Source organism: Euprymna scolopes, chromosome 15, assembly GCF_053919585.1.
Source record: "Euprymna scolopes isolate OS-2025 chromosome 15, ASM5391958v1, whole genome shotgun sequence".
NCBI lineage: Eukaryota > Metazoa > Mollusca > Cephalopoda > Sepiida > Sepiolidae > Euprymna > Euprymna scolopes.
The window spans coordinates 35,710,534-35,738,235 of record NC_136496.1 but is presented as its reverse complement, the minus strand read 5'-3'; the positions used below and the strand labels follow the sequence as shown (position 1 = coordinate 35,738,235).

The 27,702-nt window shown below is 32.9% G+C and overlaps 2 protein-coding genes across 5 annotated transcripts in view; one reads left to right on the top strand and one right to left on the bottom strand.

Moving 5' to 3' along the window:
* The window catches only part of LOC145293776 (origin recognition complex subunit 5-like), a 131,148-nt gene extending 104,159 nt beyond the window's left edge, over positions 1-26,989 (bottom strand). For 2 of the 4 annotated variants that reach the window (XM_080140292.1, XM_080140297.1), the window contains exon 1: positions 23,521-23,695. The gene's annotated coding sequence lies outside the window, so the exon portion shown is untranslated. Of the gene's footprint in view, positions 1-19,327; positions 19,530-23,520; positions 23,696-26,777 lie in introns of those variants that run through there. The other 2 variants (XM_080140295.1, XM_080140293.1) reach the window with 2 other exon arrangements.
* On the top strand, positions 6,191-7,353 carry LOC145294161 (uncharacterized). The gene has a single exon (XM_080141268.1). It carries the CDS (start codon positions 6,265-6,267, stop codon positions 7,351-7,353), a length of 1,089 nt encoding a protein of 362 aa, XP_079997394.1. The 5' UTR covers positions 6,191-6,264.
* Positions 26,990-27,702: the final 713 nt, after the last annotated feature.

Here is a 27,702-nt window from a genome sequence, read left to right as displayed (position 1 = left end):
AAATAAAAATGTTCACTCTGTTACTATGCCATTTTGCATTTTTCATTAAAAATAAATGCAATGATTATAATAATCAGCAAGGATGATTATCCAATGAAAATAAATGGTGAATACCTGAAAAAGTCTGTCATTGAAAAAAATATATGGATGGATAATGTAACTGATGAAATTCATTTTTTTCTTTTTCTTAATACAAATGAAAAATTTCCATAATTGAGTGGCCAGTTAGAACAAAACATCGATTTTGTTGGACATAAGCTGTTTGGGTATCATTATTTTATTTACCAACTACTGGGGAGAGGGAGAGACGGTGGATGCCCAGGTCTTGGCCAGTCTAAAATATGTTTAAATATATTTTAATTCATGCAGATTTCATATTTATTATTACAGAGCCAATTCTCTATTGAATATCATATTGTACCTAATATATAGTACCGATTTCCAAAGTTAAAAACAAAAATGATTTTGGTGCCATCAGCTAGAACTGAGACCAAAACATTTAATGCTCCAGCCATTTTGAGCTAGCGACAGATAGCTAAAAAAGATTAAAAATTAAACCACTTCAAGCTATGAATGAATTTGCGCATGTGCAAAACTAACAGGAATGTCGGCAAGTTGAAATGCACATTTTGCATTTTAACTTGCAGATGTATTTCTGCATGTGTTATTCATCCATCCAAACAAAGATTTTACTCATTATGAACGAACCTTGGTGTTTGATTACTATTTCCTACTAATTTCTGTGTTATGTGGCCAGTAGTTTAAGAGTTTATCAGTTAAATATTTTCTATGCAGAGATACATGCATCTACTGTTATATTTATATAGGTTAACAATCTATGTCTTTTTTCTTTCAATATCCATATCAATTTTCTTAAAAAAAAAATGAGAAAAAAAAAATCTCTCTGATTCACAATCAATGGAAATGTATTGTAAAGACAGATAAAAAAAATTGATTGACTAATAAGATGTTTTTGCTAATAGAATATTTTTTGAAACAAGTTACCAGATCTGATTAAGAACAGAAACAAAGTACAATTTATTTCCTTAAACATTTTGTCCATTAAAAATGGGCAAAAGTCATCGTCTGTGTCCAAAGAAGAACAGAAATCAAATTTCTACAAATAACATTTTTGCAGCTGTTGAATGATTTCTTTAAAGTCACTCAATTTACACATAGAAACATTTTAGAAATATTTTTCCTCTATATTTTTCGGTTCACAACTTTATACAAGTTTTATAATTCAACTCACTCTTAAACATATTATTATCCAAAAGTTTTTTTCCACCTATTCTATCTTCATATATTTAGAATAGTTTTTCTATAATATTTGATCTTTATCTTCAGCTGGTGCTTAAATAATGTGATCAGATCCTGCTCCTCTTGCAGATGCACCATCTACGCCACCATCTAAGACCAGGATTGTGAGAAGCACCATTCTTTTCTCCTTGTTTTATAACAACCCGACCTTGTGATGACAGATTATGTAGGATACGTTTAGTGACAGAGGTTGCTCGAGATCAATACGAGCAGTCACTTAGTTGAGTAATTCCCAGTTTGTGGCATTTGAAGAAAGCATGTTAAGGCATTTCTTTTTCAAGTATATCATGGTTGGGAAACTCTGACAAATTTTCCATTCAGAAACTGTATTTTATGACATTGAAAGGTAAAGGGAACGTTCAATATTCCGTCATGTGATAAAATAGACATTAATGTATAAGTGTCTATCAAGTTTAAATGGCATTGAAATTTCTAATTTAGAAAAGAATAAAACAAATCAGTATAGAGAGCAGAAAAGGAGAAACATCTGATTATGGAAATAGATTTGTGTCTTCCTCACTTGACGGGTAGAATCTTTTGTGTGACGGGACAGATATATATTTATAAATAAATATGCATTGCTTTTTATTTATACAGTGGAGAATAAATATCGGGCTGTTTTCACTATAAAAAGGTAAAAAAAAAGTTTCAAATGCTAACATTTTAAAACATAAATTTGAATTAAAGGGAGATAATTCTGTACCAGCACCTACTGAACTACTGTATGTACTCATGTAATGAATAAGCCTTTAAGACCAATTTTTTTTGAGAGAGAGAGAGAGAGAGAGAGAGGGGGAGAGAGAGAGAGAGGGGGGGGAGAGAGATGGCATTGCACAAGCTTTGTTTTTAAAAGAGCGAAACTTTGTTTCATTTAAAAAACTTATCCTGTTTAATGAATGAAAAAAAACATCAAAACAGATTAAAATAAAGACAGGCATGAAGTAGGTAGCGGCAGCAGCCTGAAAAAGAGTGGAATTCGTAAAAAATGGTCAACTTTAGGTTATGTTCACTAGCCTGTATTTCATTTGTTTGAATTTGTTTTTGGATAAAATATATATTACATGAAAGAACAAATCTTCCTCTTTCGTATGGTTTTTATTTTGTATTTGTTGAATAAAAATTCAATTTTACTGATTTATTTTAATAGCACCAACAAAAGTGATAACATTTTGACGTGGAACGCTAGCTGCTAATTTTTAAAAAATCAAAATCATATCCCTTATTTAAAACTCTCACAAATTTTTACCATTCGACCAATAATAAAACTATAAATTAGCATCAAATTAAGCAAAGAATGATCTTTATTTATGTATAAAAATTACAACAAATATAAAAAAAAAATATGCGAAATTCTTTAAAAAATTTTTTTCTCATTTAATTTACTTTTAGTGAATTAACTATTCATAATAACCATGGCAAACGTGATATTAAATTAAAGTTTATTCAATTTCCTATAAAATGGTGCTAAGAAATTGTACCTAGCTTTATTCGCGAAAATGCGCAAGGCGAAAGAAAATTGACACCTCGGGAGTCTTTTGGACAAAATTGCGTGAACCGTGAACACTGCGAAAATGTGCGAGTCAATGGATGAAAGTTGTTCGACTTCAGTATTTCACCAAACAGGTAACTATACTGCTTCAATTTCAATATAAGTGATAAGAAACCATTTCTGTACATTAATTTGTAAGAATTGCGTTTGAATATTTTAAATATTCACAAGTATTTTGCAACATGTACTTAGCACGTGTTCAACTTTTTAACATAAACAAATAAGCGATATTTTGGATTTATTCAAAAATTAAATTAATATTGTATCATTTTAGGGGTGGAAATAAATAGGGAGTATTTATAATAAACCATTCATAAAACTGGTGATTTAATTTTAAAACGTTTGAGCATCTAAATATTCGTTTATCCTGCATTCTAAACCAGTTTCCTGAAAGTAAACAAACTTGGCAAAAGAGCGTCAAAATGCTAGACAAGAAGTAAATTGAACGGCGCGTTTCTAGCATTTTGTATTTATTTGAAAATGATTTGGTGCATGGTAGATATTTAATTCAAGGCATGCGACTGCATAAAATTAAAGTTTGAATAAACGTAAAAAATTGTCGCAGATAGATGAAAGTACGGTGCTTATGCACTTAGCGAACCGAACCGCGCTATTTTTAAATAGTATTTTCAAGTTAAATTAAAGTTTTACGATAACTTTTTATATTAAATTGTTAGTTGAAAGTTCAGAAGCGTTACAAAACACCCTCTCCTCCTCATGTTAAGAATGGCTTTCTAAATGTTATTTCAGCAAAGTTCGCTAGGTGCATAAGTACTAAAAGTACAAACTAGACTAAATTAAAAAAACAAAAAAGAAAACACACCCTCTCTTCCACATGTTAGTTCGCTTCATAAGTACTATTGTTTTCTTTTATTGTTTTAACATTTATTTTTTATTTTTGTATAATTTAAATTGTTAGCTGAAAATACATATCAATTAAAAAAAAAAACCCACACACAGTTAAGAGTGGTTTTCTAAATAATAGTTTGTTTCATAAATACTATTGTTTTAATATATTTTATTCTTGTATCGTTTATTAAATGGTTAGGTGAAAGTACAGATTAGTTAAAAAACACGCCCCCCCCCCACGTTTCCTAAATAATAGCTCACTTCATAAGTACCATTGTTTTCATTGTTTTAATTTATTTTATTCTAGACAGAAAAAAAACTCAAATTAGCACAACGAAAACAACTTTTACGTTGAAGACGTGGTATTATTTTACTTTAAGGCCCGTCTCACGTCCGTATATAACAAAATGTGTTTTTTGTAGATTTCGGTGTGCTAAAAACGAATCTGAAAACCGTTTCCGTCGCAAAAAAATAGTTTTCATGATATGAAGAAATTACTTTTTCGAAAAATGGGTGTTTACTTTTCTATGTAAATTTAACTTAAAATGAGTATCCACTTTCTGGCCACTGTGAAATGGAAAATAGCCTCAGAGTTCAGGGGTTAATATCATCGCGTACAAAAATGGCCAGCCGTGATCACATAGAATTACATGGCTTCATATTTGGAAAACTACTCGTTTTTGGTCTAATTTGAAATTTTCACCAATACTACACTGTGACAAGGCAGTTGGTACGCGAGTGCACATTTCTTTTTTATGCTCGCGCTTCAGAAGTATTATTGTTTTTTATTGTTTTAATATATTTATTTTATTCGTGAATTGTTTATTAAATTCTTATTGAAAGTACAGACTTCACATGTTAAGAATGGATTTCTAAATAATAGTTTGTTTTATAAGTACTTCCTTTTATTGTTTTAATATATTTTATTCTTCTATTGTTTATTAAATTGTTAGGTGAAAGTACAGACTATAGTTAAAAAAAAAGACATACATGTTTTTTAAGTAATGGTTCGCTTCATAAGTACTATTGTTTTTTTTTAAATATATTTTATTGTATTGTTTATTGAAAGCACAGACTTGTATTTATCAAATTGTTAGGTGAAAGCACAGACTAGTTAAAAAACACACTCCTTCACATGTTAAGAATGGGGTTCTAAATAAGTTAGTTTCATAAGTACTATTGTTTTATTTTATTGTTTTAACATTTATTTTTGCATTGTTTATTAAATTGTTAGGTGAAAGTACAGACTAGTTTAAAAAAAAAACTCTTCTCCACATGTTAAGAATGGGATTATTCATTTGCTGCATGTTTGAAATTGGGAATATTTTTATTGCAGACGACTGTAATTTCAAGAAATTAAAAGATATTTTCAATTTCACTGGAAGAGGTAGAAGACCATCCATTCCCAAAGTTAGTATAAGCAATAAACTCATTTTACAACTTTTTTACCTGAAAAATAAAAAAAACAAAACCCTGGGATGATATTGTCGAATTTGCATCCAATTTCATCACCATCAATCAGTTGAGAATAAGATACTTAATTGAGAAAGCTCATGCTAATGCCAATTTGCACATAAATGACTGACAGATTCCAAACATTTTGAATGGAAAATTTGACATTCGTTGGAAATTATTTGTCATGTGCTGGTGTTACAAGAGATGAACTGCTTAGTTCAAGTTTGTCAGGGCAATCAGAAATAATTGCCCTTACAAATGGCATCATTCTGGACTTAGTTTCCTTCCAAAAGAAAGAAGTACTTCCATCATCTTGGGTATGTCAGGCTGCTGAGTATCTATCTGGATGGTCTATTGATAGGCAGTTTTTTGGGGAAACAATTAAAGAAAATTCAGGCAACATCTAAAAATCTCAGCATCGTAATAACAATTATGAAGACTTCATGAAAGATTACTGGTATCAACCAGACAGTGAGGATGTCAGCAAGCCATTGTAAAATCGTCCAGGTACACCGAAGGCAGCTATGCCAGCCTGTAGAAAGATACTGATGATTCAACAAACTCGGGCTAATGATGACGAAAGCAAGCTAGAAAACTCACCATTGCTCTCTGGCTAAAAAACTATTCAGATAAAAAAACTAAAGGGAGAGATGGAAGATATGCAGAAAAAACTGAGAGAAGAACAAGATAAAGTGCAGACCATAAAAGATGTACTTTCAGAAAAGATAGTCTTTTCATGACGATTTGTAGCAGAAAAATGAAGAGCTAAGAAGAAATAAAGATTTGCTGTCATCATTACAACAACATTATGAGGCAAATAAAATTAAACTTGAAAGTACCTTGACTACCCTGCAGCAAAGAAATCAGGAGCTTTCAAAAATTAGACACTCAGCATTTTACAAGTGTTTGAAAAGATGAGAAACAAGATTGAGTAAGAAAGAAAAGATGGAAAGAATGCCCAATCAAATATTGTCAAAACAAATTTTTAAGTTGAAACTAAAACTCAAAAAGAAAACTCTCCTTTCCAATTCAAAAAAAAACTTCATAAGAAAAGCAAAGAAGAGAAAAAGAAGAAGTTGAAAATTCAACAGATGAAATTTGATTTTCTTAATCAGGCTGAGAAAAGAAATGTTTCTATGAAGAAACATAATAGCAACTGGTACACCAAAGATGTCATCAAGTGTGTCATTGAAATGATAGGGCAAGCAGAAGTATCTGGTAAGAATTGTGGAAAGATAATTGATATTCTAGCAAGACACATCTTTCACACAGCTATAGATTCAAAAGACCTGCCATCAGAGCGATCATCTCTAAGGTATGCTGACAAAGGGCATGTCCTTGCCAAACAACAGATAGCTGAAGCATTACTGCAATCGAGCAATATAGACTTACATTCTGATGGAACAACTAGAAATTGTCAAAAGATTGTGGGACACCAACTTTCAACAGATGGTGGTCAGTTGCTTTCATGTGGATTTACTTCAGTATTCAAGGAAGATTCAGATACACTTGTTGATGTAGCCTTTAATCTGCTCCAGGAGTTGGCTGATCTCTATACAGATAGAGAAGTGGATACTGTATTCCAGTCAATGTTACAGAATCTGACTGGTCTTATGAGTGAAAGAGGAAGTGTCATGAAGTCATTCAACAAAGCCTTTAACATACAGAGGATGAATACACTTGGCATTGATGAAAACATGGAGTTTTTGCATTGTAATGCTCACTTCCTTCTTGGCCTCAGTTCTGAATCCAAAAAAGTCTTTAGAAAATGGGAACAACATCTGAATGAGAAAATCGGCAGAGATGGTCTTGAAAAATTCAAAAAATTTTCCTCAAGTTCAGAAAATGCAGCATATCGCTTTATCAGAACTGCTTGTGATGTGTTGGGATCAAGAGGTGATGAGAAAAATATATGCAGAGCCTCATGGGAAGCCTATTGTCATCTTCAGTCACAAAATTCTAGCATAACAATTTTTAGAGCGAATAGGTTTAACAACGTTTTTCAGGCTGCTGCTTCACTCCACTATCATCGAAATGATATTGTGACATTTTTGCAAGATTTGATCGCATCATTGAATCTCAAGCAAAAAAGTGTGCTTCATGATGCAAGGAGTGATTCAATTGACTGTGCCATGGTTGCACTTGGACTGTTATACCACAAAGTTACTGGACCTTACTGAATCCTACTCAGCAGACAACCAAAATACTTGGACTCCTTTTGCTATGTTGTGGAAATGAATGCTGCTCTTGGAAGATGGGAACATGATGTCGAACAATTAACAGATGCCAACTTTCCACCACTTTTTAGCATCAATTTAAACAGCCCTGTTTTTTCTGACCTCTACAAAATGGATGCACAAAAGAAGACTATTGTTCAAAGTTTACTTCATAGACTTTGTTCAGCATACAAAGATGTTCTTCAACGTCAGCTGACAGACTTCCTGCGAGGTAGAAGATACTATGATATTAAAGATGAAAAGAGACGTCAGCAAATGCAGCATAGCCAGATAACCAATTTGATAGGAGAAGAATGCTTTGGTGATTTGGATTTTAGCATTTTCAAGAGACAACTTGCATCTTTACACCACCATAGCACCATCAATATGCTGAACAAAAACAAGACTTCAATTTGGCTTGATAGTAAATCTGAAAAGGAACAAGTTGCTTGGATTGTGTGGATCCAAATCTAAAGAAGTCTGAATAAAACACCAGGCATTACAGAAGGTGGTACTTCAGAAGAGAAAGCAACAACTGGAGAAAACAAAACAAGAAAAGGAGAAAAATGCAAGGAAGCAAGTCATAAGAAAAAAATCTCATCATTGAGAGGGTGAAGACACATGGTGGGCCTTGTTTCAGTGAAGAGAATGTCACACAAATGCTACATGTGCTAGGAAGCAGAAATAGTAAACTTGAGGCCCTCAAAGATGAAATTAGGTTTCAGAAAATTGTTCTGGGCAATAAGTCTGAACATTTAAAACTTGACCGACCTTTAGAGTTACTAGCAAGCCACTTGAAAGCATTTTTGAATGGCACAGACATAATAAATGACTATGAAACACTTCTCGACAATGAAGAATCAGAAAGCGAAACAGATGAAGAAAGTGCTCTAGTTGATCAGGCAGAGTTTGGAAACTACAGCTTCAGTAAACAAGGACAGTTTGTGGCAGTATATTATGACGATGACTTTTATTTAGGTCAAGTAATTTCTGTCACAAGTGTAAGGTGAAAATAAATGCCTTTAGATGGGCAAGGTCAGAAGTAGAGAGAGTCACTTCTCTGTATGTTTGATTAGGGTTTGAAGTAACCACCTCAAATGGATGAATGTGGTCAGTTCCCAGAGAAGAGTTCAACAGAATCACAAGGAAATATCAATTGTATAGAGAACTCTATTGTTAACATGCAGCTTCTTTTTGTATTTAATGTAAATTGGTGTTGAACAGGTACGTTTGCTTGTATACTATACTTTGCCATGATAAACAGTGAATTATTGTGATTTTTAAGTTTATTATTTTAGAATTACAAGGTGTACAGAGCTGAAATTTAGGTATGAAATTCTACAATATGTATTGATTATACATGCAAAATTTCACATCTGTATCTTTAATAGTTTTTGTGATTTTGAAGTTTATATACGTTTAAAACATTCGGTATTTTATTTCCACCATTGAAATTGAACATATCAGTATTTTTATCGACTTATAATGAAAAATCTTGCAGCTGGAATTGTTTGAAAAAAAAAAAAAAAAAAAAAAAAAAAAAAGGCATAATAACCACTATGCATAGAATTATATTGCATGTTCATATTTAATTTTCTTTGATTCAGTTTTATTTGCTGATACTTCAAAAAGTGCCCACCAGTGCAATTTTGCTATTATAAATATTGCAATCACATCCTCAAAAATGAAGGCTGAAATTAAATTAGATATGATTATACTTTTATTTCCTATTTCTTCTAATACTAAGAGCGATGAAAGAATCTTTTGTGACGTTTTTACCGGTTACTTTTTTTGTCAGTTGCTTTCAAAGTTGCCATGTCGTAATGTAAACATGTTCATGCTACGTTTGCAAATATGAAAATGATCATAACTTGAAGACTAAACAAGATATCTTCATGATTTTTGTTTTTCTTGTGTATGAGTGAATCAAATTTAGCCATAGGCGATTTTAAAATTTTGGCTGCCGGTACCTACATGGAGCAAATAGGTTGTCCCACAATTTTGGTATTTGTCACAGAAACTGGGAATGGTTGAAGTATGTTGAGGACTCAGCTGTTGATCGACATATGTAGACTGCTTCAGTAGGTGTGTCAAAAACTTTGTGAAAAATATTGAATAATTCGACCCCTCTATCTTTCCAAGCTTATAACTACTCGAAAAATGTAATTCGAACCCTAATTTTTTTTTTCAATTAAAGGAGCAAGGACCAAAGTTTCATATTAAAAAAAAAAAAAAAGAAGGTTTTAAACTTCGGACTTTACAGGTAAATTTCTAAAAAACACTACTCTTTTTTTGTTTTGAATTTGAATATATTATTTATTGATATTTTATCTTCAATTTGTGATATATAAAACTTTGGTGATTAAATTAATTATTTACTTTTTAATAGACATTTGAAAATGGGGGGGTGAATTAAAAAAGAAAACGTTTGTCTAAAATATTATATTTGGTTTATTGGAAAGAGCATAAAATTTCACATTGACCCTGAAAATATCGTAAAAATAGAATCAATAGAAAAATTTTGATAGATAAAAAATTTTAAAGTTTAAAAATTGAAAAATACTGAACTCGTAAAATTGAATTAATTTCATTAATGTTAAAAAAAAAATATATATATATTTTTATTACTTTTTATACAACTTTAATAGTTTATTTTGGAAGTATAACCCATAAAGAAAATAAACAACCCACTTTTAAAAGAGAAATTACGAGTTTTTATATTTTATTTGCAGTTTCGTGTTAGGGGTGTCAAAAATTCCTACAAAAATTCTGATACGCCTACTGCTTCAGCATGGTGAACTGGTTTTCAGCGGACTCAACCTACCCTGAGTGAATACAACCACAGTTACAACGGATAATCTTTTGCTTCATACAGTTTAGTTTCTTTCGATAATTTTTTGTCTATGGTGACTAATTATTAAAATGGGTTTGTATTACTGTACACATAGATTCGAAAAAGTTGTCAAAAAAACAAATACATATTATGAAAGGCAAGATAAGTTACTTTTCTACCAAACTGGATATAATTTTCATGTTTTTATTCAATGTAACATGTTTATTCAGCTTGAAAAACATGCAGTGTTTACCGATGTATTGGAAAATTCAAAATGGCGACCGACTCTCTCTTAAACACGGTAAGTTCGGGAAAAGGTGTTATAAATAATAAACTAGACAAAATACTGTTAGAAATTCGCTCAATATATATTACCGTGACATAGGTTGACATATATTCGGTGTTTTTTTAATAGTATTTTGTCTAGTTTATTATTTATAACACCTTTTCTCGAACTTACCGTGTTTAAGAGAGAGTCGGGCGCCATTTTAAATTTTCCAATACATCGGTAAACACTGCATGTTTTTGAGCTGAATAAACATGTTACATTGAATAAAAACACAAAAAATATATCCAGTTTGGTAGAAAAGTAACTTATCTTGCCTTTGATAACATTTATTTGTTATATATTTGTTTTTTGACAACTTTTTCGAATCTATGTGTACAGTAATACAAACCCATTAAAATTTTTGATTCTTATTTAGAATTCAACCTAATTAAAAAAAACAAAAATACAGAAAAATCATAGAATGAACATATCATATTCCAAAAATTATGTAAATTGATCAAGTTTTATTTTTAACTAAGAAAATCAGATTTTATGAGTAACTGTCTTACTTCCCAGTATGAAAAAAAAATGTCAAGAATCAAAAGGGAGATAACTCAACAATAATTCAGAGTTACTAGATTTATTCGTATCATTTGGAATCTTCGGACTATTGTTTTCATCTTGAGTGTCATTTTCACAACATTTCGGTTGATGTAACCTTCGGCCTGATTCAGGTGTATCTTGTTGCTTGTTGAACTTGGGAATTTGGACGGAATTTCGGCAGAACCCTTTATTTACTTCACGGGGGTAACATGTTATATGGTTATTTATGACGGCTGAGAGCAATGCAGAAAAACCAGAATGGTGAAAAAGGGTATGAACAAAAAACTAAAAATCAAAGACAATATTGGGGTTACAAAGCTTCAGAAAATTTATTTAAGATTTCTCGCACATTAAATCAGTAAGTATGAAACTTAATGCTAAATATTAAAATGATAATTTCGAGAGTAATCTCCCCTTATTAAAAAAGAATGCAAATGTGAGGCCACTTTAACAGTTAATGTCAGAAAGTTACAACTTCTGATGATTAACCACCATCATTTATTATTTCTCACAGTCATAGAGGAGGATTGGTCAAACGGTAGATTGATAGATAAACCTCTTTCTTAATGTAGATATATTTTGATGCTTTAATAAGGACTGCTCCAGGTGCACAAAAGTGGATTTAGCAGCTACAACTCAACAATCAACCTCCGCTGTGCCCTACCTAGACAGAACAGTGAACAAAAGATTCCATGTCCTACAAAATAGCACCATTCAGACATCAGTCTCCAAATCTTGATACTTATGCAGAGAATAACCCATTTTTCTGTGGGTATTGCACCAGTATATTCCAGCGGCTTACATAAACCACCTGAATATGCCGAGCATTGATCAAACTTTAAAATGATAGAAAAAAAGAAAACATTATGATAATTAACATTTATTGTATCGTAACTTCAATGGAGAAAATGGAGAAAAAAAAAAGTTTCATGAATATATATTTTTTTGTAAAATAATATGTAGCAACAGATGAAAACTTTTCTTTACTATTTGTTTATTTTTTTTTGTTGTAAGAAATGCTACCGTTTCAAGGTGTTTTTTTTTTGGGGGGGGGAGGTGTACAAAAAGTATTTTTTATGATCATTTTTTTAAAAATCTACTTTGTTCTTTTTTATTAAGTTTTTTTTTTTTTTTTTTTTTTGTGGAAGGGATAGGCTATTTCTTTTGGTTATTTGCTGGAGAATCCTAAGTACTCTGCAAATTTATTGTAGGAAATTTTTCCAATCGATTACAGTGTGCTCCAAATTGATAATGCACTCTTACTGTAAATTTCAACTGTTGCAATGTCGTGAAACAACTTTTTCCCATTTATTAACTGTCATCTAATATATTGGCTAAACGGTTCGCCATACTGCAATAGTTTACGCCAGCTGCTGAAATACGCTGAGGGAACATTTACGAAAAAAAAAAAAGCGAAATTAATTTTAACGTCTTCTGCTGACACTTATGTATCTACTACTTAAAACGACAAATCGGAGAAAGTTTTATTATTATTATTATTATCTACAAGAATAAAAAAGCATTGGAAATGCAAAAGGATATAGGGATGGTATGCCAAAAAGTATACAAACAAGATAGCTATGAATGGCTAGGCACATGGAAATAGAATTGCATCCAAAGTATAGCCCTATAGCTTTTCTCCAATCTTCATTCCGTGCCATCATTACGGTTGTAAAAAGCTATAGGGCTATACTTTGGATGCAATTCTATTTCCATGTGCCTAGCCATTCATAGCTATCTTGTTTGTATACTTTTTGGCATACCATCCCTATATCCTTTTGCATTTCCAATGCTTTTTTATTCTTGTTAATTAGTATTTTTACTTACAGTCTTATTTTTAAACTTACATTCATGATAGTATTGTCTTTTTTAGGAGGCGGCTCATTGCCGCCTCCATTAGTAGCAGGTCGCTTCCTGCTGGGTTTTAGGTCTTTGGGTTTTGGGCCTTAGGAGTTGCCTCTTGGTCCTCCATCGGTTCTATATTACATAGACAGTGCTACTGCCTCTCTGATAAAACAGTTAGAGTATTATAAAGTTCTAAAATGTTCATACCTTCACTATTAAATTTTTCTTGGTTCATTCTTTGGCGTTTTGGCAAAGATTTGGCAGTTTTTGATATTTATATTTATAATAGTTTGTGCATGAGGCAGCTTTTTTCCCCTTGGGATCCCTGTTATACCGTGCTTTTGAGTCAGCACGTGAGGCAGCCTTCTTTTTTTCTGGTTCTTTGTTATAAAGAGCACGTGAGGCAGCTTTTCTCTCCTCAGAATCCCTGTTATACCGTGCTTTTGAGTCAGCACGTGAGGCAGCCTTCTTTTTTTCTGGTTCTTTGTTATAAAGAGCACGTGAGGCAGTTTTTTTCCTCTCGGGATCCCTGTTATACCATGCTTTTGAGTCAGCACGTGAGGCAGCCTTCTTTGCCTCAGGATTTGCATGATACTTAATTTTTATTATTTCAGCATTTTTCTGATAGTATTCTTTTTGCTCAGATAATACCTTGACTTTTTTTTTTTCATAGTCTATATTTCTCTGAGCTTTTTTACTACGTGCTGACTTTGGCATTTTTTATTAAATGTAAACATATAACACTTATGTGTATCTTACTATAATATCACTTATCTTATAGCAAGACAACTCTCGTAGAATTGAGATACTGCCCCGTCACCAATAGTTAAAGTGTGGAACGGTATATACACCAATAGTGTAGTTGTTATCTTTATATGAAGTCCTAATCAGTGACAGTGTGAGGTTACTTGGTTAATTTATTGTAGTTTATTTTAGAAAACTTACTTGTTTTTATTAGTAGATTGTGTATAGTAGCCACAATATCTAGTTATTTTTGTGGCTAGGGCTTGGATTTTGATTCTTTTCGGTCAGCTTCCAGTGAGTTCTTAGAAGATGACTTTCTTGCAGTTTCTTTTGCGGTTAATTTAACTTATTTCCTTTGGCGTTTGGTGAGTTCTTAGAAGAACTGGTCTGATCTACTTTTCTTAGCGAGCGAAGAGATTCAGCTGCATTTAACAATGGTTGCTATAGTGTATTTTTGCGCATGCGTGAGAATTTCAAGTTTCCTCCTTATTTTTCAATAGTTTGACAGTAGTCATGTGTCTTTCTGCCAAGAGCGACAGCCGTCAGTGTTAGCCGTGATCGTCTAGAGGTTAGGACCCCACGTTGTGGCCGTGCTAACCTAGGTTCGAATCCTGGTCACAGCATTGACATTTTGTACATATTTTACAGTCCAAAATCTGAAGAATTATTTGTTTTTATAACATTGTTTTTTGACATCGTACTTGCTGATAGGTTACTCTTATAACAATTTTGATCAACTGAGATAAAGATTTCGTGGTTTCATTAACGCTGGTGGGTTACTGTTTAAAGAAAAAACCTTAACGTTCACCTCAAATATTCAGCGTCCAAGAAATATAGGCCACTGGCAAACTGGAATGTCTGTGAGCATCCGGTGTATTATTTGGAGCTGTTCCTTTGAGAGAAGTTCCGTGTTTGAAGTGGTCTGTCTACATTGGGTATATAGTGTTTAAAACTTGTTATTACACGTAATCTTATTTAATTATGGAGTTAGCTAAAAAGCGATGGGTCACTGCACTTCTCCGTGTAAAGAGCAGTCGATTGATGCTTGAACTGTTGTCAGAGGCCGTTTGTACACCGAGATACATCGTCTCAAAAGAAAGAAGAAAGAAGAAGAATAAAGAAGACAGAACAATTGGCCATTTTTGTACTCCTTTTTTTTTTTGCTTTCTTTTGACATTTTAACCGACGTTCTGACACTCGCTGGATTCATAAGACGCTTCTCTGTAAGAATATGTGCTTTTTGAAACTTATAAGTTGATTTTAGTTGAGATTTGGATAGTTTTGTTTTGTAGGCGTATATAGGCGTGTACGGGCCATCCCTATATAGAGAGTGCTACCGCCTCTCTGATATATTAATTTGCTTGTCCGTACGGTGTCACGTCATCATCATCGCAAACATTAATTAATGTGAATTATCTCCCTTTATTGTTCACTCTTTATTAGTTAAAAAATCATTAAACCCTTTTATTTTCCAAAACTTCCCGAACAACAACAACAACAAATATATATATATATATATATATATATATATATATATGAACTGTCTATTTATGGTTCTGGATTATTTTAAAGACGATTATGCATAGAAGGTATCGTTCCACAGTTTAAATAGTATTTTACTTACATTTTTAACAATGTCTTCTGTTTATTATTGTAGTGAATACGGAACGCTTATTCTATTTTATTCAGTAATAAATATATAATATATATTTTTTACATTTAACATTACGAGTTCGTTTTTTTTTTTACTGTGCCACTTTATCTGTTTTTTTATTTACTTTTGAGTGAGCCTTACATAACAAAAAATATGTTTCGAATTAAATGTTACAAAAGTCAAGAATGACTTTATTAAATAAATCACCAAAGTCACCATTCGCAAATACAGAGTCAAAACATATTTTACGTCTTGTTCTGTTTTGTTTTTGTTTTACGGCATATCAATCCTTTTTCGTGTTATTTAATGCCGAATCGAGTAATTTTGTAACATTTATACATCTTCACGTTGTTTACATAGTTATTATTTATGTTTTGTCTGTTTTATTTTGCTTCTTTTACAGACAGTCATCATCTTCTAATGCCCACCGACAGGGCATACATATTTAAATACTATAAAAAATGGACACAACAATTTTTTTTTTAATATGAAATAATTTTTAATGAAATAAAACACTTTGTTTCATTACTTACGATTTAATTTATTTAAAGAAATATTTATTTCCTATTTAAAGATTTTCAGTATAATTTATTTAACTGAAGAAATATTTATTGTTCATACATATATTTTTTCCATTATTTTTATTACATTGTTAGGTGAAGTTTCAGAATAGTTAAGGCCCCCCTCCCCATATTAAGAATGGCTTTCAGCATGATTCTTACAATAGCAGTATCAAAGTTTTTTATTTTTTATTTTAAAACAAATTATAAAAAAAAAAGATACAAGACCATTAAATTTTTTTTTCATTAAATCGCTATTTAGGTGAAGGTTCAAAATAGTAAACCCTTCTCCCCATAACCGTTTTTTATGCAGTAAAATACTGTTTCAATAATTATGGTTTAAATATTTATTCCTTATTTAAAGATTTACAGTATAATTTATTTAACTGAAGAAATATTTATTGTTCATACATATATTTTCCCTTATTTTTTTTTATATTGTTAGGTAAAGTTTCAGAATAGTTAACCCCCCCTCCCCATATTAAGAATGGCTTTCAGCATGATTCTTACAATAGTGTTATCAAAGTTTATTGATTTTTCTTATTTAACAAAAATTATAAAAAAGATACAAGAACATTTTAAACATTTTTTCATTAAATGGTTATTTAGGTGAAGGTTTAGAATAGTCAAACCCTCTCCCCTTATTAAGAATGGCATTTTTATTATTTCAGCGTGATGCTTACATTTTTCTTAATATAAAAAAAAAGATACAAGAAAATGTTAAGCTTTTTTTTTTTTTTTTATCAAAATGTTAGATCAAAGTTCGGAATAACTTACTTCATAGCCAATTAGCCAGCTGTATTAAAATGTTTTAGCATTTAATACCTAATAAGGTTTTCGCTTCAATTGTCACAAGCAGACAATATCGATTTAAAGGAGGTAATTCGTCAACAATTGTTTTAGCCGAATTTTACGGTAAAGTGTAGTGGACTGGTGGATATATTATACATATCCCCCAGTTTGTATTTATTTGCTTCCCCACTGAGCAAATTAGGCACAAGGCCGTTTTTTAATGTGGAGAGAGAGAGGGGGGAATGGGGACCAGCTCCCGATGAGTGGGAAATGGGAGTTTGATAGGAACTGTTGGTATGAAGGGTTGCCCCTACATTGACCAAGGTAGATATGTGGGGTTACCCCCACATATGGTCTTTGCTTGCAGTATCTGTTGGAACAGATACTACACTTTGATCTTGTCACCCGGGCTGCAAAGGGCGGGGGTCAGTGTATATACATATCCCACAGTTATTCATTTGATAAAAGCAATATTTAATGAGCATGGTTCTTCTTGCCAGGCAATGGGTTTACCTGAACCAACAGGTGATCCTCCAATAGATAATATGACTCGAAATACAAACGGGCCTAATGTTGAATTGTTAAACAATGAACAATTAGAGGTCTTTAATACTATAATCAAGCCTGTCATGACAACTGAAAAAGTAGCCCCACACAACAATTGCTTCTATTTAGATGCCCCAGCCGGATCAGGAAAAACCTTTTTATTCAACATGTTATATGATTACTTCACCTCCAGCAGTACTGTGACCGCCACTGCGGCATTGCTGCAATGCTACTAACTTCAGGGAAAACACTCCACAGTATATTCAAACTACCTGTACCTCTGACAGAAACCAGTGTCTGTAACGTTTCTCCTGTATCAGAGCATGCTTCTTTTTTGAGAAAGATAATGGTATTCATCATAGACGAAGCCTCTATGATACCTAATCATGCACTGCTTGCTATAGATAGATGTTTACAAGATATAATGGGTAACGATAAAATATTTGGTGGTGACTTCAGGCAAATTTTGCCAGTAGTGCCACATGGATCACCTACATCTATTAAAGACACCTGTCTTAAAAGATGCCCATTGTGGCATCATTTCAGTCAATTACAACTAACACAAAACATCAGAACTAACATAAATGAACAGGAGTTTTGTAAATGGCTCCTTCATCTTGGTAATGGTACACTAACGAGCAGTCTTAATGACGTTCCTGTAGATGCCATAGATGTTCTTGATGATTCGGTATGTAATGGTTCTCTAATCTCAGAAATATTTGATTGCAGCCCTCAAGAAATGGAAAATAGAATCATCATGACTCCAAAAAATACAGAATGTTTAACAGTAAATGTAGAAATTCTAAATAATCTTCCCGGAGGCATAAATACATATTTAAGTACAGATTACATCTCCTATGATGATGCTGAACTTCAAAATTATCCTATCGAGTTCATAAATTCATTAACTCTATCTGGAATGTCATCTCACCGACTTAATGTGAAAATAGGAGCAATAGTAATGCGACTGCGAAATTTATCCATAAATCAAGGACTTTGTAATGGAACTAGGATGAAAATAAAAGAATGTCATCAAAACAGCATCATTGCTATTTTAATTAATGGATCTAATAGAGGTTCCACAGTTATCATTTCAAGAATTAAGTTAAAGCCAAGTGATACAAATGTTCCGTTTGCATTTCATCGGATACAGTTTGCAATACGATTAGCATATTCACTGACCATCAATAAAGCACAAGGCCAAACTTTGGATAAGGTTGGTATATATCTTCAACAACCTGTATTTTCTCATGGTCAACTGTATGTGGCATGTTCAAGAGCTCAATCTAAGCACAGCGTGAAATTTAAGGTAATGCAACTGCACAGAGATGATAATCAGGGAAGAAAGCGTGGTGTAACATATACTAAGAATATTGTTTACCGTGAAGTGTTATGAAAACAATTAGGAACAGCTATGGAATCTAAAAATTAACTTGGATGTAAATATGATTTTGGAAAATTTTTTTTTTAAATTGCTTTCCTTATATTTAAAATTCATAATTTGATGAAAAAATAGTGTACAGTTTGTTTGACTTTACTTAATTATATAACATTGACATAAATTTGATAGGTACAACCTACCTCACATCATTTTGATTATCGAAAAATCAAAATTTAACTGTACTTCGTAAGATTTACAGAAACACTTCATTTTATATGCATGTAATACACAAGAATCTGAATATTATAACAGATTACAATGTTTTTATGGAAAAAACGTTTGTATAGAAAATTCAAAGTGTTCTATTTATATTATCAGGAAGTTGTGATGCATTAATTGAAATCTATATCAATAATTCGACTTAAAAAATATTTGTGAATTTCCAAATCTTCATTGAATAAAATTCAAAATAAATATGTAAAAGTTGACGGTTGCTTATTTAACTTCATTAAAAGCTATCAAAGTCAACCAAGAAGAGCTCTGCTCAATATTCTGGCTTAATGGATCATTTAACAAGGAATGAAGATGGCGATTCTGGTGTACCAGTTATTCTACCATCTTCATTTACAGGAAGTCCTAGGAATCTTCAACAACTGTATCAAGATGCAATGGCAGTTTTCTGTAAATATGGAAAGCCAGACCTATTCCTTACCTATACATGTAATCCAAGATGTCCTGAAATATTAAACAACTTGGGGTCATCAGAACTTGCACAAAATCGATGTCAACAATGTCACACAGTTTTTTTTTAAATTCACAGTCCCAAGAACCTGCTGACTGACCACTATTCTCACTCCAAACAGCTGATCGACGTCCCTGTCACCGCCTTAATCATCACCAGCAGTCCAGCCAGCACTTCCTGACAATATCAACAGCATCAGTTACGATCGCATTGACCTTCAATAAAAGTTTAAACTAAAGTTCTTTGTTCTACTTGCTTCCATACGTTCATTTTTGTAATATAACAATAAGGAATTTATTACTGATGTGTTTTAAAAGATTTTAACTACCGTGGAATTTCCACGGGTCCTGCTAGTTATTATTATTATTTTTTAAACTTATTTTTAGTGTGCAATCAATTACACAGGCAAGAAACAATCCACTAATGACGTCCTACGAACACAAATTCGGAATCGGAACGTCAGCAAACGTTTGGGGATTTTGTTTGACGTTTATGGAGCATTGGAGCAATAAAAAAAGTTTAAATCGACTGTAATTGCTAAATCTCTGTTTTCGTTTCTTTATAATATAAGAAAATCTTTCCTACCTTCAATGACCTCGGGTTTTGAGAGATGGATGCGAAAGCGTCTTTCCCTTTGTGATTGTTTTTTATACTAATGGATAAATCATGTGACCCTAGACCTTCTATAAAATTGTATGGGTTGACTAGCTTGTGTGTTTTTTTTACCCCCATCTTTACAATCGGTTCACACCGTGTCTGAAGTTGTTCCTTTTCTTCTCTTTCCTTTTCTTTTCTTCTTCTCTTATTTACTATTGGGACACCGTCTTGGTAGTTCCTTTGTTTTTTCTTTCTCAATCAATTATTGTATTGATAAAGAATTATTACGGGACCACAAGGACTAATACCTGAGGTCGCAACAAACAGTATCTGTTGCAATGTATAGCGAATTCTTAATAGGATGCTATAAAAAAGGTATAATCAAGGACCAAGGTCTGAGGCTAAGAGACCAACCGATTTCTTGGCCTGAAAATCCTTTGAGTTGTTTGAGCCCAGAAAGCAAAAAGATTGTATCTTCGATGGTTTGTGCTGTTTCGCACAGCCAGGAGGAGCCAGTTGTGCAATATGATAGATATTCTTCATTGTCTAAACTATTAAATGTCACCACATGTGTGTTCAAGTTTATTAATAGGTTGAGGAAAAGAGACTCCGACTTTGGTAAGATGGCTCGGACACACTTGATTAAAGTAATGCAGAAACAATCCTTCTGGGAGGAATTAGAATACTTACAAAATCCTTCAGGTAGGTCAATACCACCGAGAGTGGGAAGTCTAAACCTTTTTTTGGATAAGGAAGGATTAATTCGATCCAAGGGAAGAATTGGGAAGGTCTCTGTATATGAATACGAAATAGTTAATCCCTTGCTTATTGCTAAGGATCACCATCTTACTAATCTCATAATATTGGACTGTCACCACCAGTGTAAGCATCTGGGTGTTCCTGCTACCTTGAATAAGGTCAGGTTATCTGGGTACTGGATACCCCAGGGTAGGCAGGCGGTAAAGAGAATTTTATCAGGATGCTCCTTGTGCCAGAAATTTAACTCTATTCCATTTACCTACCCCAAAATGACTGATTTACCTAAACATCGGGTGAATATGATAAGACCATTTTTGCACACAGGAGTAGACTATACGGGTCATCTGTGGGTTCTGAGAGGTGGGGAGAGGGTGAAGATGTATATCCTGGTCTTTACTTGTTTGGAGGTACGGTCAGTTCATCTAGAACTGATTGAGGATATGTCTGTTCACTCATTCCTAATGGCCTTGATTCGATTTTCAAATATTTATGGGATTCCTTCGCATATTTATAGTGACAATGCTAAGTCATTTGTGGCTGGATGTGACATGATTCATGAGGTGATTGCTTCCAGTGAATTCAGGGAGAAATTGGGGACATGCCAAATCAAGCATGTTAAGATCCCTGTACACTCTCCTTGGTATGGAGGTGTATGGGAAAGACTGATTAAAACCATCAAGTCTTGCTTGTATAAATTAATTGGACGAGCTAGTCATGATTATTTCGATCTCCTGACAATTATTTCTGATGTACAAAATGCCATAAATGACCGTCCCTTGACTTACAGAAGTTCATCTGACTCAAGTTTGGAAATAATAAGTCCAAATCACTTTTTACGCCCTGTAGTAAACCCTCGTTTGATTTTGAGAATGGATGGGGAGGGTATTTATCAACTAGAACCTCCCTCTCGGAAACAACTCTTAGAGTCCTTAAATTGCAGGAATGATGCATTAAAAAGATTTAAGAAAATTTGGTACGAAGATTATCTGCTTAGTATAAGAGAGCATGCTCAAAGACATCAAGGAGGGACTTCACCAGTTGTTTGTGTGGGAGATGTAGTCACAATCAAACTCCCTAACAAACCTCGACCATTTTGGGCATTGGGTAGGGTCACACGTCTATTTACAGGAGATGACGGATTGGTGAGATCTGCTCAGATAAAACGAGGAGATGGCTCCTTGCAAGTTCATTCCCTGAAGCACCTCTATCCCTTGGAGTCGTCTATTCAAGAACCCATTGATGGACTTGATTCCTTGATGGGGAATGCTGATGACAATCTGAATGGCTGTACATCTGTACTTGAAGACCCTATTGAAGAGGGCACAGAGCTTGGTTGGATTTGCCCTGATTGTGGTGAACCAGACAATGGCAGTGCCATGATATGTTGTGACTGCTGTGATGACTGGTACCATTTTTCCTGTGTTGGTCTATATCGACCTCCACCAGAAGAGGAGAGTTGGCGGTGTGGAAGTTGCCTCAACCAGGATCCTTCATTATCCCATGATATGATGGTGGATAATTTATTAAATGATGCTGAACATGCATGTATTTGCCCAGGATGTGTTCTACCGGATAATGGTAGTCCAATGATATGCTGTGATGAATGCAATCAATGGTACCATTTCAACTGCGTAGGTATTCAGCAAGTTCCCCCAGAGGGTGAGAATTGGTACTGTTGGAATTGCCTACATTCAATTCACTAACAGTCCACTCTCAGAAAATAGGTAATTATTTATTTACCTCTCCCATTTTTTTTTCTTCCTTTTCTCTTTATCCTTTATTTTTATTTATTTACTAGCAGTTCAGCCGGCTTGGCAGTCAAATTTTGACAAAAACCGATTACGAAGCTTGCCCTATGTCTGAATACACTTTATGTTGGTTTGGAATGTTTGGACCAGGGATTGGCTGAAGGTTCAGTTTTTTTGGGGGGTTTTTGCTTCGACCCCTTAAAACTTATTTTTCTTGGATTTGTTCAATTTATCAAGTTGGATCCATGTCCCGGGAATCTAAATTTAGAATTTTGAGTGTTTGGACCCAAAATTAACAGTTATTTGTATTAAAATGTACTCAAACAACTTCACGGTTTACTATTTATTTATTCATTTATTTTATTTATTTATTTTTTCTCTTGAGACGGGAGTGTATAAGAAAATCTTTCCTACCTTCAATGACCTCGGGTTTTGAGAGATGAATGCGAAAGCGTCTTTCCCTTTGTGATTGTTTTTTATACTAATGGATAAATCATGTGACCCTAGACCTTCTATAAAATTGTATGGGTTGACTAGCTTGTGTGTTTTTTTTACCCCCATCTTTACAATCGGTTCACACCGTGTCTGAAGTTGTTCCTTTTCTTCTCTTTCCTTTTCTTTTCTTCTTCTCTTATTTACTATTGGGACACCGTCTTGGTAGTTCCTTTGTTTTTTCTTTCTCAATCAATTATTGTATTGATAAAGAATTATTACGGGACCACAAGGACTAATACCTGAGGTCGCAACCGACGGCATCTGTTGCAAGAGGTAAGACGTTCTTTTTCTCTTTCTCTCTCAGCCAGTTGTCATTGATGTGTTAGGATAAATTTCTTAGCCTCAGACCTTGGTCCTTGATTATACCTTTTTTTATAGCATCCTATTAAGAATTCGCTATAATAAAAAGTACGGGAAAGTTATAAACACAAAAGTTAAAATAAATATATTAATGTTTTGTATACACATTAATAAGTTGTTTCACATTACAGAGCATTATTAGAGAGACTTGTCATAAAAATAACAACAATAATAAAAAGGAAACACATGGTAAAAATCTCCTACCTTATTTTCTTAGTAAGTTACATTAGGCGCCATTTCAGAAATACTGGGAAATGATTGGTTGATCTAAAGCACCGGAACACCACTTACCGGTGTTATCAAGGGACATAACTCTAAGTCATAAAATCAAGAAAAAACAAAAAACAAAACAAATTACATCTAAATACAAATTGCGATGCTTGTTGAGATAGAGTTGGAAGATTTTTTTTTTATGTGGTTTTAAGTAAACACAACAGTACTTAATTGTCTTGTCGAAAATAGTAATATACAACCCCCCCCCCAAAAAAAGATTACGAAAAATTCATCGAGTAGAAATATACAGGGGACATACGCTATTTCCTTTTTACACTTTAATGGCTGACGTACTGTTTTAGACCAAAGCAATAGACTTCCTTTTTTTTTTTTTTTTTTTGAAATTAAAACACACTGGCAGTTCTTCTAGATGCATTTTCGTAATTTTGGGATATGTTACTATTTTCGACATGGCAATTAAGTAAATACTCTTGTTTCTGCTTAAAACTACGTATCTAAAAATCGATTTGTCGAAACAAACATCCAAGTAGCTTTCAAAACTTTCAACCTTTGCTGAGAATCTCCAAACCAGAAATAATTTTCTACTTGACAGTTTAAATGCTTCTAAATTCCTTTCAAATTTTGAAATTTCGCGAAGCAATCCATTCTTTATTTAAAATAATAGGTACAAGATTAAAATAGCTAATTTGTATACGAAGAAACCAGAATGCATTGCGGTGGATTTAATTTAATTTTATTTTTAAGGTAAAGAAAATAGGGTAACACCGTATTAAAGGTTATATATAAAACGTTAAATTGACCGAAACGAAATTGCTTTAGTCAAGGAAGTTAATTACCCAATAATCAGTTAATAGTAGATAGAAAAAATAATTTGAGTTACGTTAAGGCGAGAAACACACAAGAAGTGGTCGCATAATACTAATACTTTTAATCAGTATTGAAATTCTCCTAATTAGTGCACAAAATATGTGTATGTGTTCGTGTTTTAAAAATCAAGCTGTCACGTGATTGGCCTTTTCTTTATCATGGAACTAGATCCGCCATTTTTATCGGGGCATTATAATGCACAATTTACAAGGGCATACGGTCTAAACCTTTCAATGAAAATCTAACGATAACAAATTAAAAAAATTATTTAAAATTTTACAAAGGGATGTAATTTACTTTAACCGCTTCAGTTTTACTTCGGAAACTATTTTTTTTCTAGTTCATTTATTAACAAAACAACTGCCATTATTTATTTAATGTTTTTTTTTCTTTTGTGGAACAACGAAATAGTTAAACAAAACATTAATAACAAAACACCATTCAAAATTGTGTACAAAAATAAATAAAAACTGCAAAATTGTTTTCGAAAAGCTTTTTGACGATTTTAACGAGCGAAAACAAAAATAAATAAAAAGTAAAAACTAACCCAACCCTAATTGCTTACGAATATGGTGAACACATGTGCCGCCCTAAACTGCACGAATCGCAATAATACGCGAGCCCGAAAATTGGGAATTACTTTTCACAGGTAACATTCTTCTTCTTTTTTTTCTTTTTATTATTTGTATTATTTTAAATATTTTATAAACAGTACAAATAATTGTATGCGATTAAATGATATTATTTAACCAACCAACTCAAAACTAATCTTTTTTTTCTTTTTAATGTTTTTATTTATTTATTTTATCACGTTTATTAAGATCAGCTGACATGGCTGCTCTTATTGTTGCGAAAAAAATAATGGACACCTGTTCCGAAAACAGACACAACAATTGCTTGTGTGTGTTTAACTAAATTTGGACGATGTCAAAACATCGTTAATTCAGTACCCCCATAGCAGCACTAGTAGCCGTATAGCGCAATAGCGAGAAGCCCTGATTGTCATTTAGGCGGTCGGGGTTCGATCATGGCTTGAGGCAGTTGCCTGTCTAGCCGCACGCGCAACAACTGAGCTGTTGAAACAGCGAAGTGAAGTGGACGCATTAACATTTTTTTTTTTTTTTTTTGCAAATTGTTGTTTGTTATTTTGTGCATTCTTACAGACGCTCTCATAAGGAGTTGCAAACTGTATTTTCTCCGTTTTTCTTTCGGGGAGGGTTGCTACTCGTACTTAACGTTAGTGACAGGATTAAAAGAGTTTTTTGAGGGAGTACTCGGATTTAGGTTTAGCAATAATAATAATAAAAAAAACCCCCCTAAAAACCACTCGATTGAAAATGAGGATAATTTTATAAAATTACCATTATTTTTTTTTTATAGAATCAATCCAATTTCCAAACCAAGCGTTTCTTTTCGGTAGAAAAAAATAAAAATAAATAAATAAAAATTATTTAGAGACTGGAGTGGTTCTAAACAATATTCCCAACCCCTCTTCGATTGGAGACGAAAATGATTCTCTAAAATTATCGTAAACTAAAAGGATTTTTTTGGTATGTATGCACTTTTGTTACCGATGAAATAACGTTATTATTTAGAAAGCTATTCTTAACATGGGAGGGGTTAAAAATATTCTTTACTTTCACTTAACAATTTAATAAAAAAAGATCGTAAAACTTGAATTTAACTTGAAAATATTATTTAAAAAATAGCGTGGTAACAAAAGTGCATAAGCAACGGATTTTTAAATTATCTCATCGGTTGAGAAAGGAAACAAAATTGTTCTTAATAATAACACGGTACAGGGTGTTAAAAAATGGGGTACTACTACAGTTTATCGCCAAAAATGAAGACGCCATTTTTTTGGGCACCTATCGTCAGAATCAGAGGAAGAAATCAGTATTTTATAAACTATGTCCGAAGCAAAGCATAAAATAAATAACAAAAATGAAACTAGATAATGATTACTTAAACACCCCCAACCTCCGCATGTTAAGAACGGTTTTCAGAATAACCTCCTAACCCTGAAAGCCGTTCTTAACATGGGGAGGTTGGTGGTGTTTATACTATGTTGGGTCACGTAGTAATTAGTTCTTCCCAGAAGTAATCATTATCTAGTTTAATTATTATGTTATTTATTTGATGCTTCGGTCATAGTTAAAAATACTGATTTCTTCCTCTGATTCTCAGGGCAGGTGCCCGAAAAAAACAAAACAAAAAACCCCGGCGTCTCCATTTTCGGTGATAAACTGTAGTAGTACCAAAAATGGCATCTGTTCTATCACGAAAGAGAATGGATTGGATACCCCTGTAAGAGTGTTTTCGCGTGTAATCGTGAACAAGAGTTTTGCGCAAGATCTAACCACAGTTTTCCTGAGTTGCCACTGCCTGATTCCAGTGGCAAGGAGAAGTCCATGATGACCGAAAACAATGCCAAGATAAGCAGAGAGCACATATAGCACCAGTAATTCACAAACCATCACCCATTTTAATACTGGCCTAGCTCAAGGATGCGATCTAACTGGAATCGGTATGTCAACGTGATCGTGATTGTGGTGTATAGCTAAGGGGCGATAACTCCACCAATAATTGTGTTCAATTAAAAATCTTGAGTAATCGGCCTTAGCCATGTTTAGTTTGTTAGTTTTTCAGTAAAACCTTAATCAATCTGCAAATATTAGAACTAATATTTAATTTAAATATTAACATAAAATTAGCATTTTGTAGATTTCAGCCTCGCTCAACAAACAATTTTTATTTGTTAACTCATTTATTAATCAGGAAATTCATGTTTTTTTTTCCTAATTCAGTAAAGGAAAATTCCTTCTAGAGTGAGGCAACTTTTATTTTTGTCTAAATCCATAGTGCCCCTTTTTCCCATTAAAAACCGACTTTGTGTCTAATTCTTCCTTTATGGGGAGGTGAAAATAAATAGGGACAAATTAACTTCTAGAAATCTATTAAAACTCTTAATTTGATCGAACAAATTATCATCATTGGCATTTTTTCATATAACTGACACAAAATGGTGTCTAATTTTGACCCTTGTGTCACATTTCTCATCATGGAAGAGAAATAAATACCTTCAACAATGTAATTAAAACAAGTCTGATATCAATATCAAAGAGATTTCTCTTATAAAATTTTACTTTTACATTTTAATGGTTTGTTGGCAATTCGGAAGCTTAACTCATTGTTCTAGGGAAGGCAACTCTAATTTACTAAGAAATTTATGAAAAAAAAAAAAAATGTTTTCCAACTACATTATTTAATGTAACAATGTTTTAT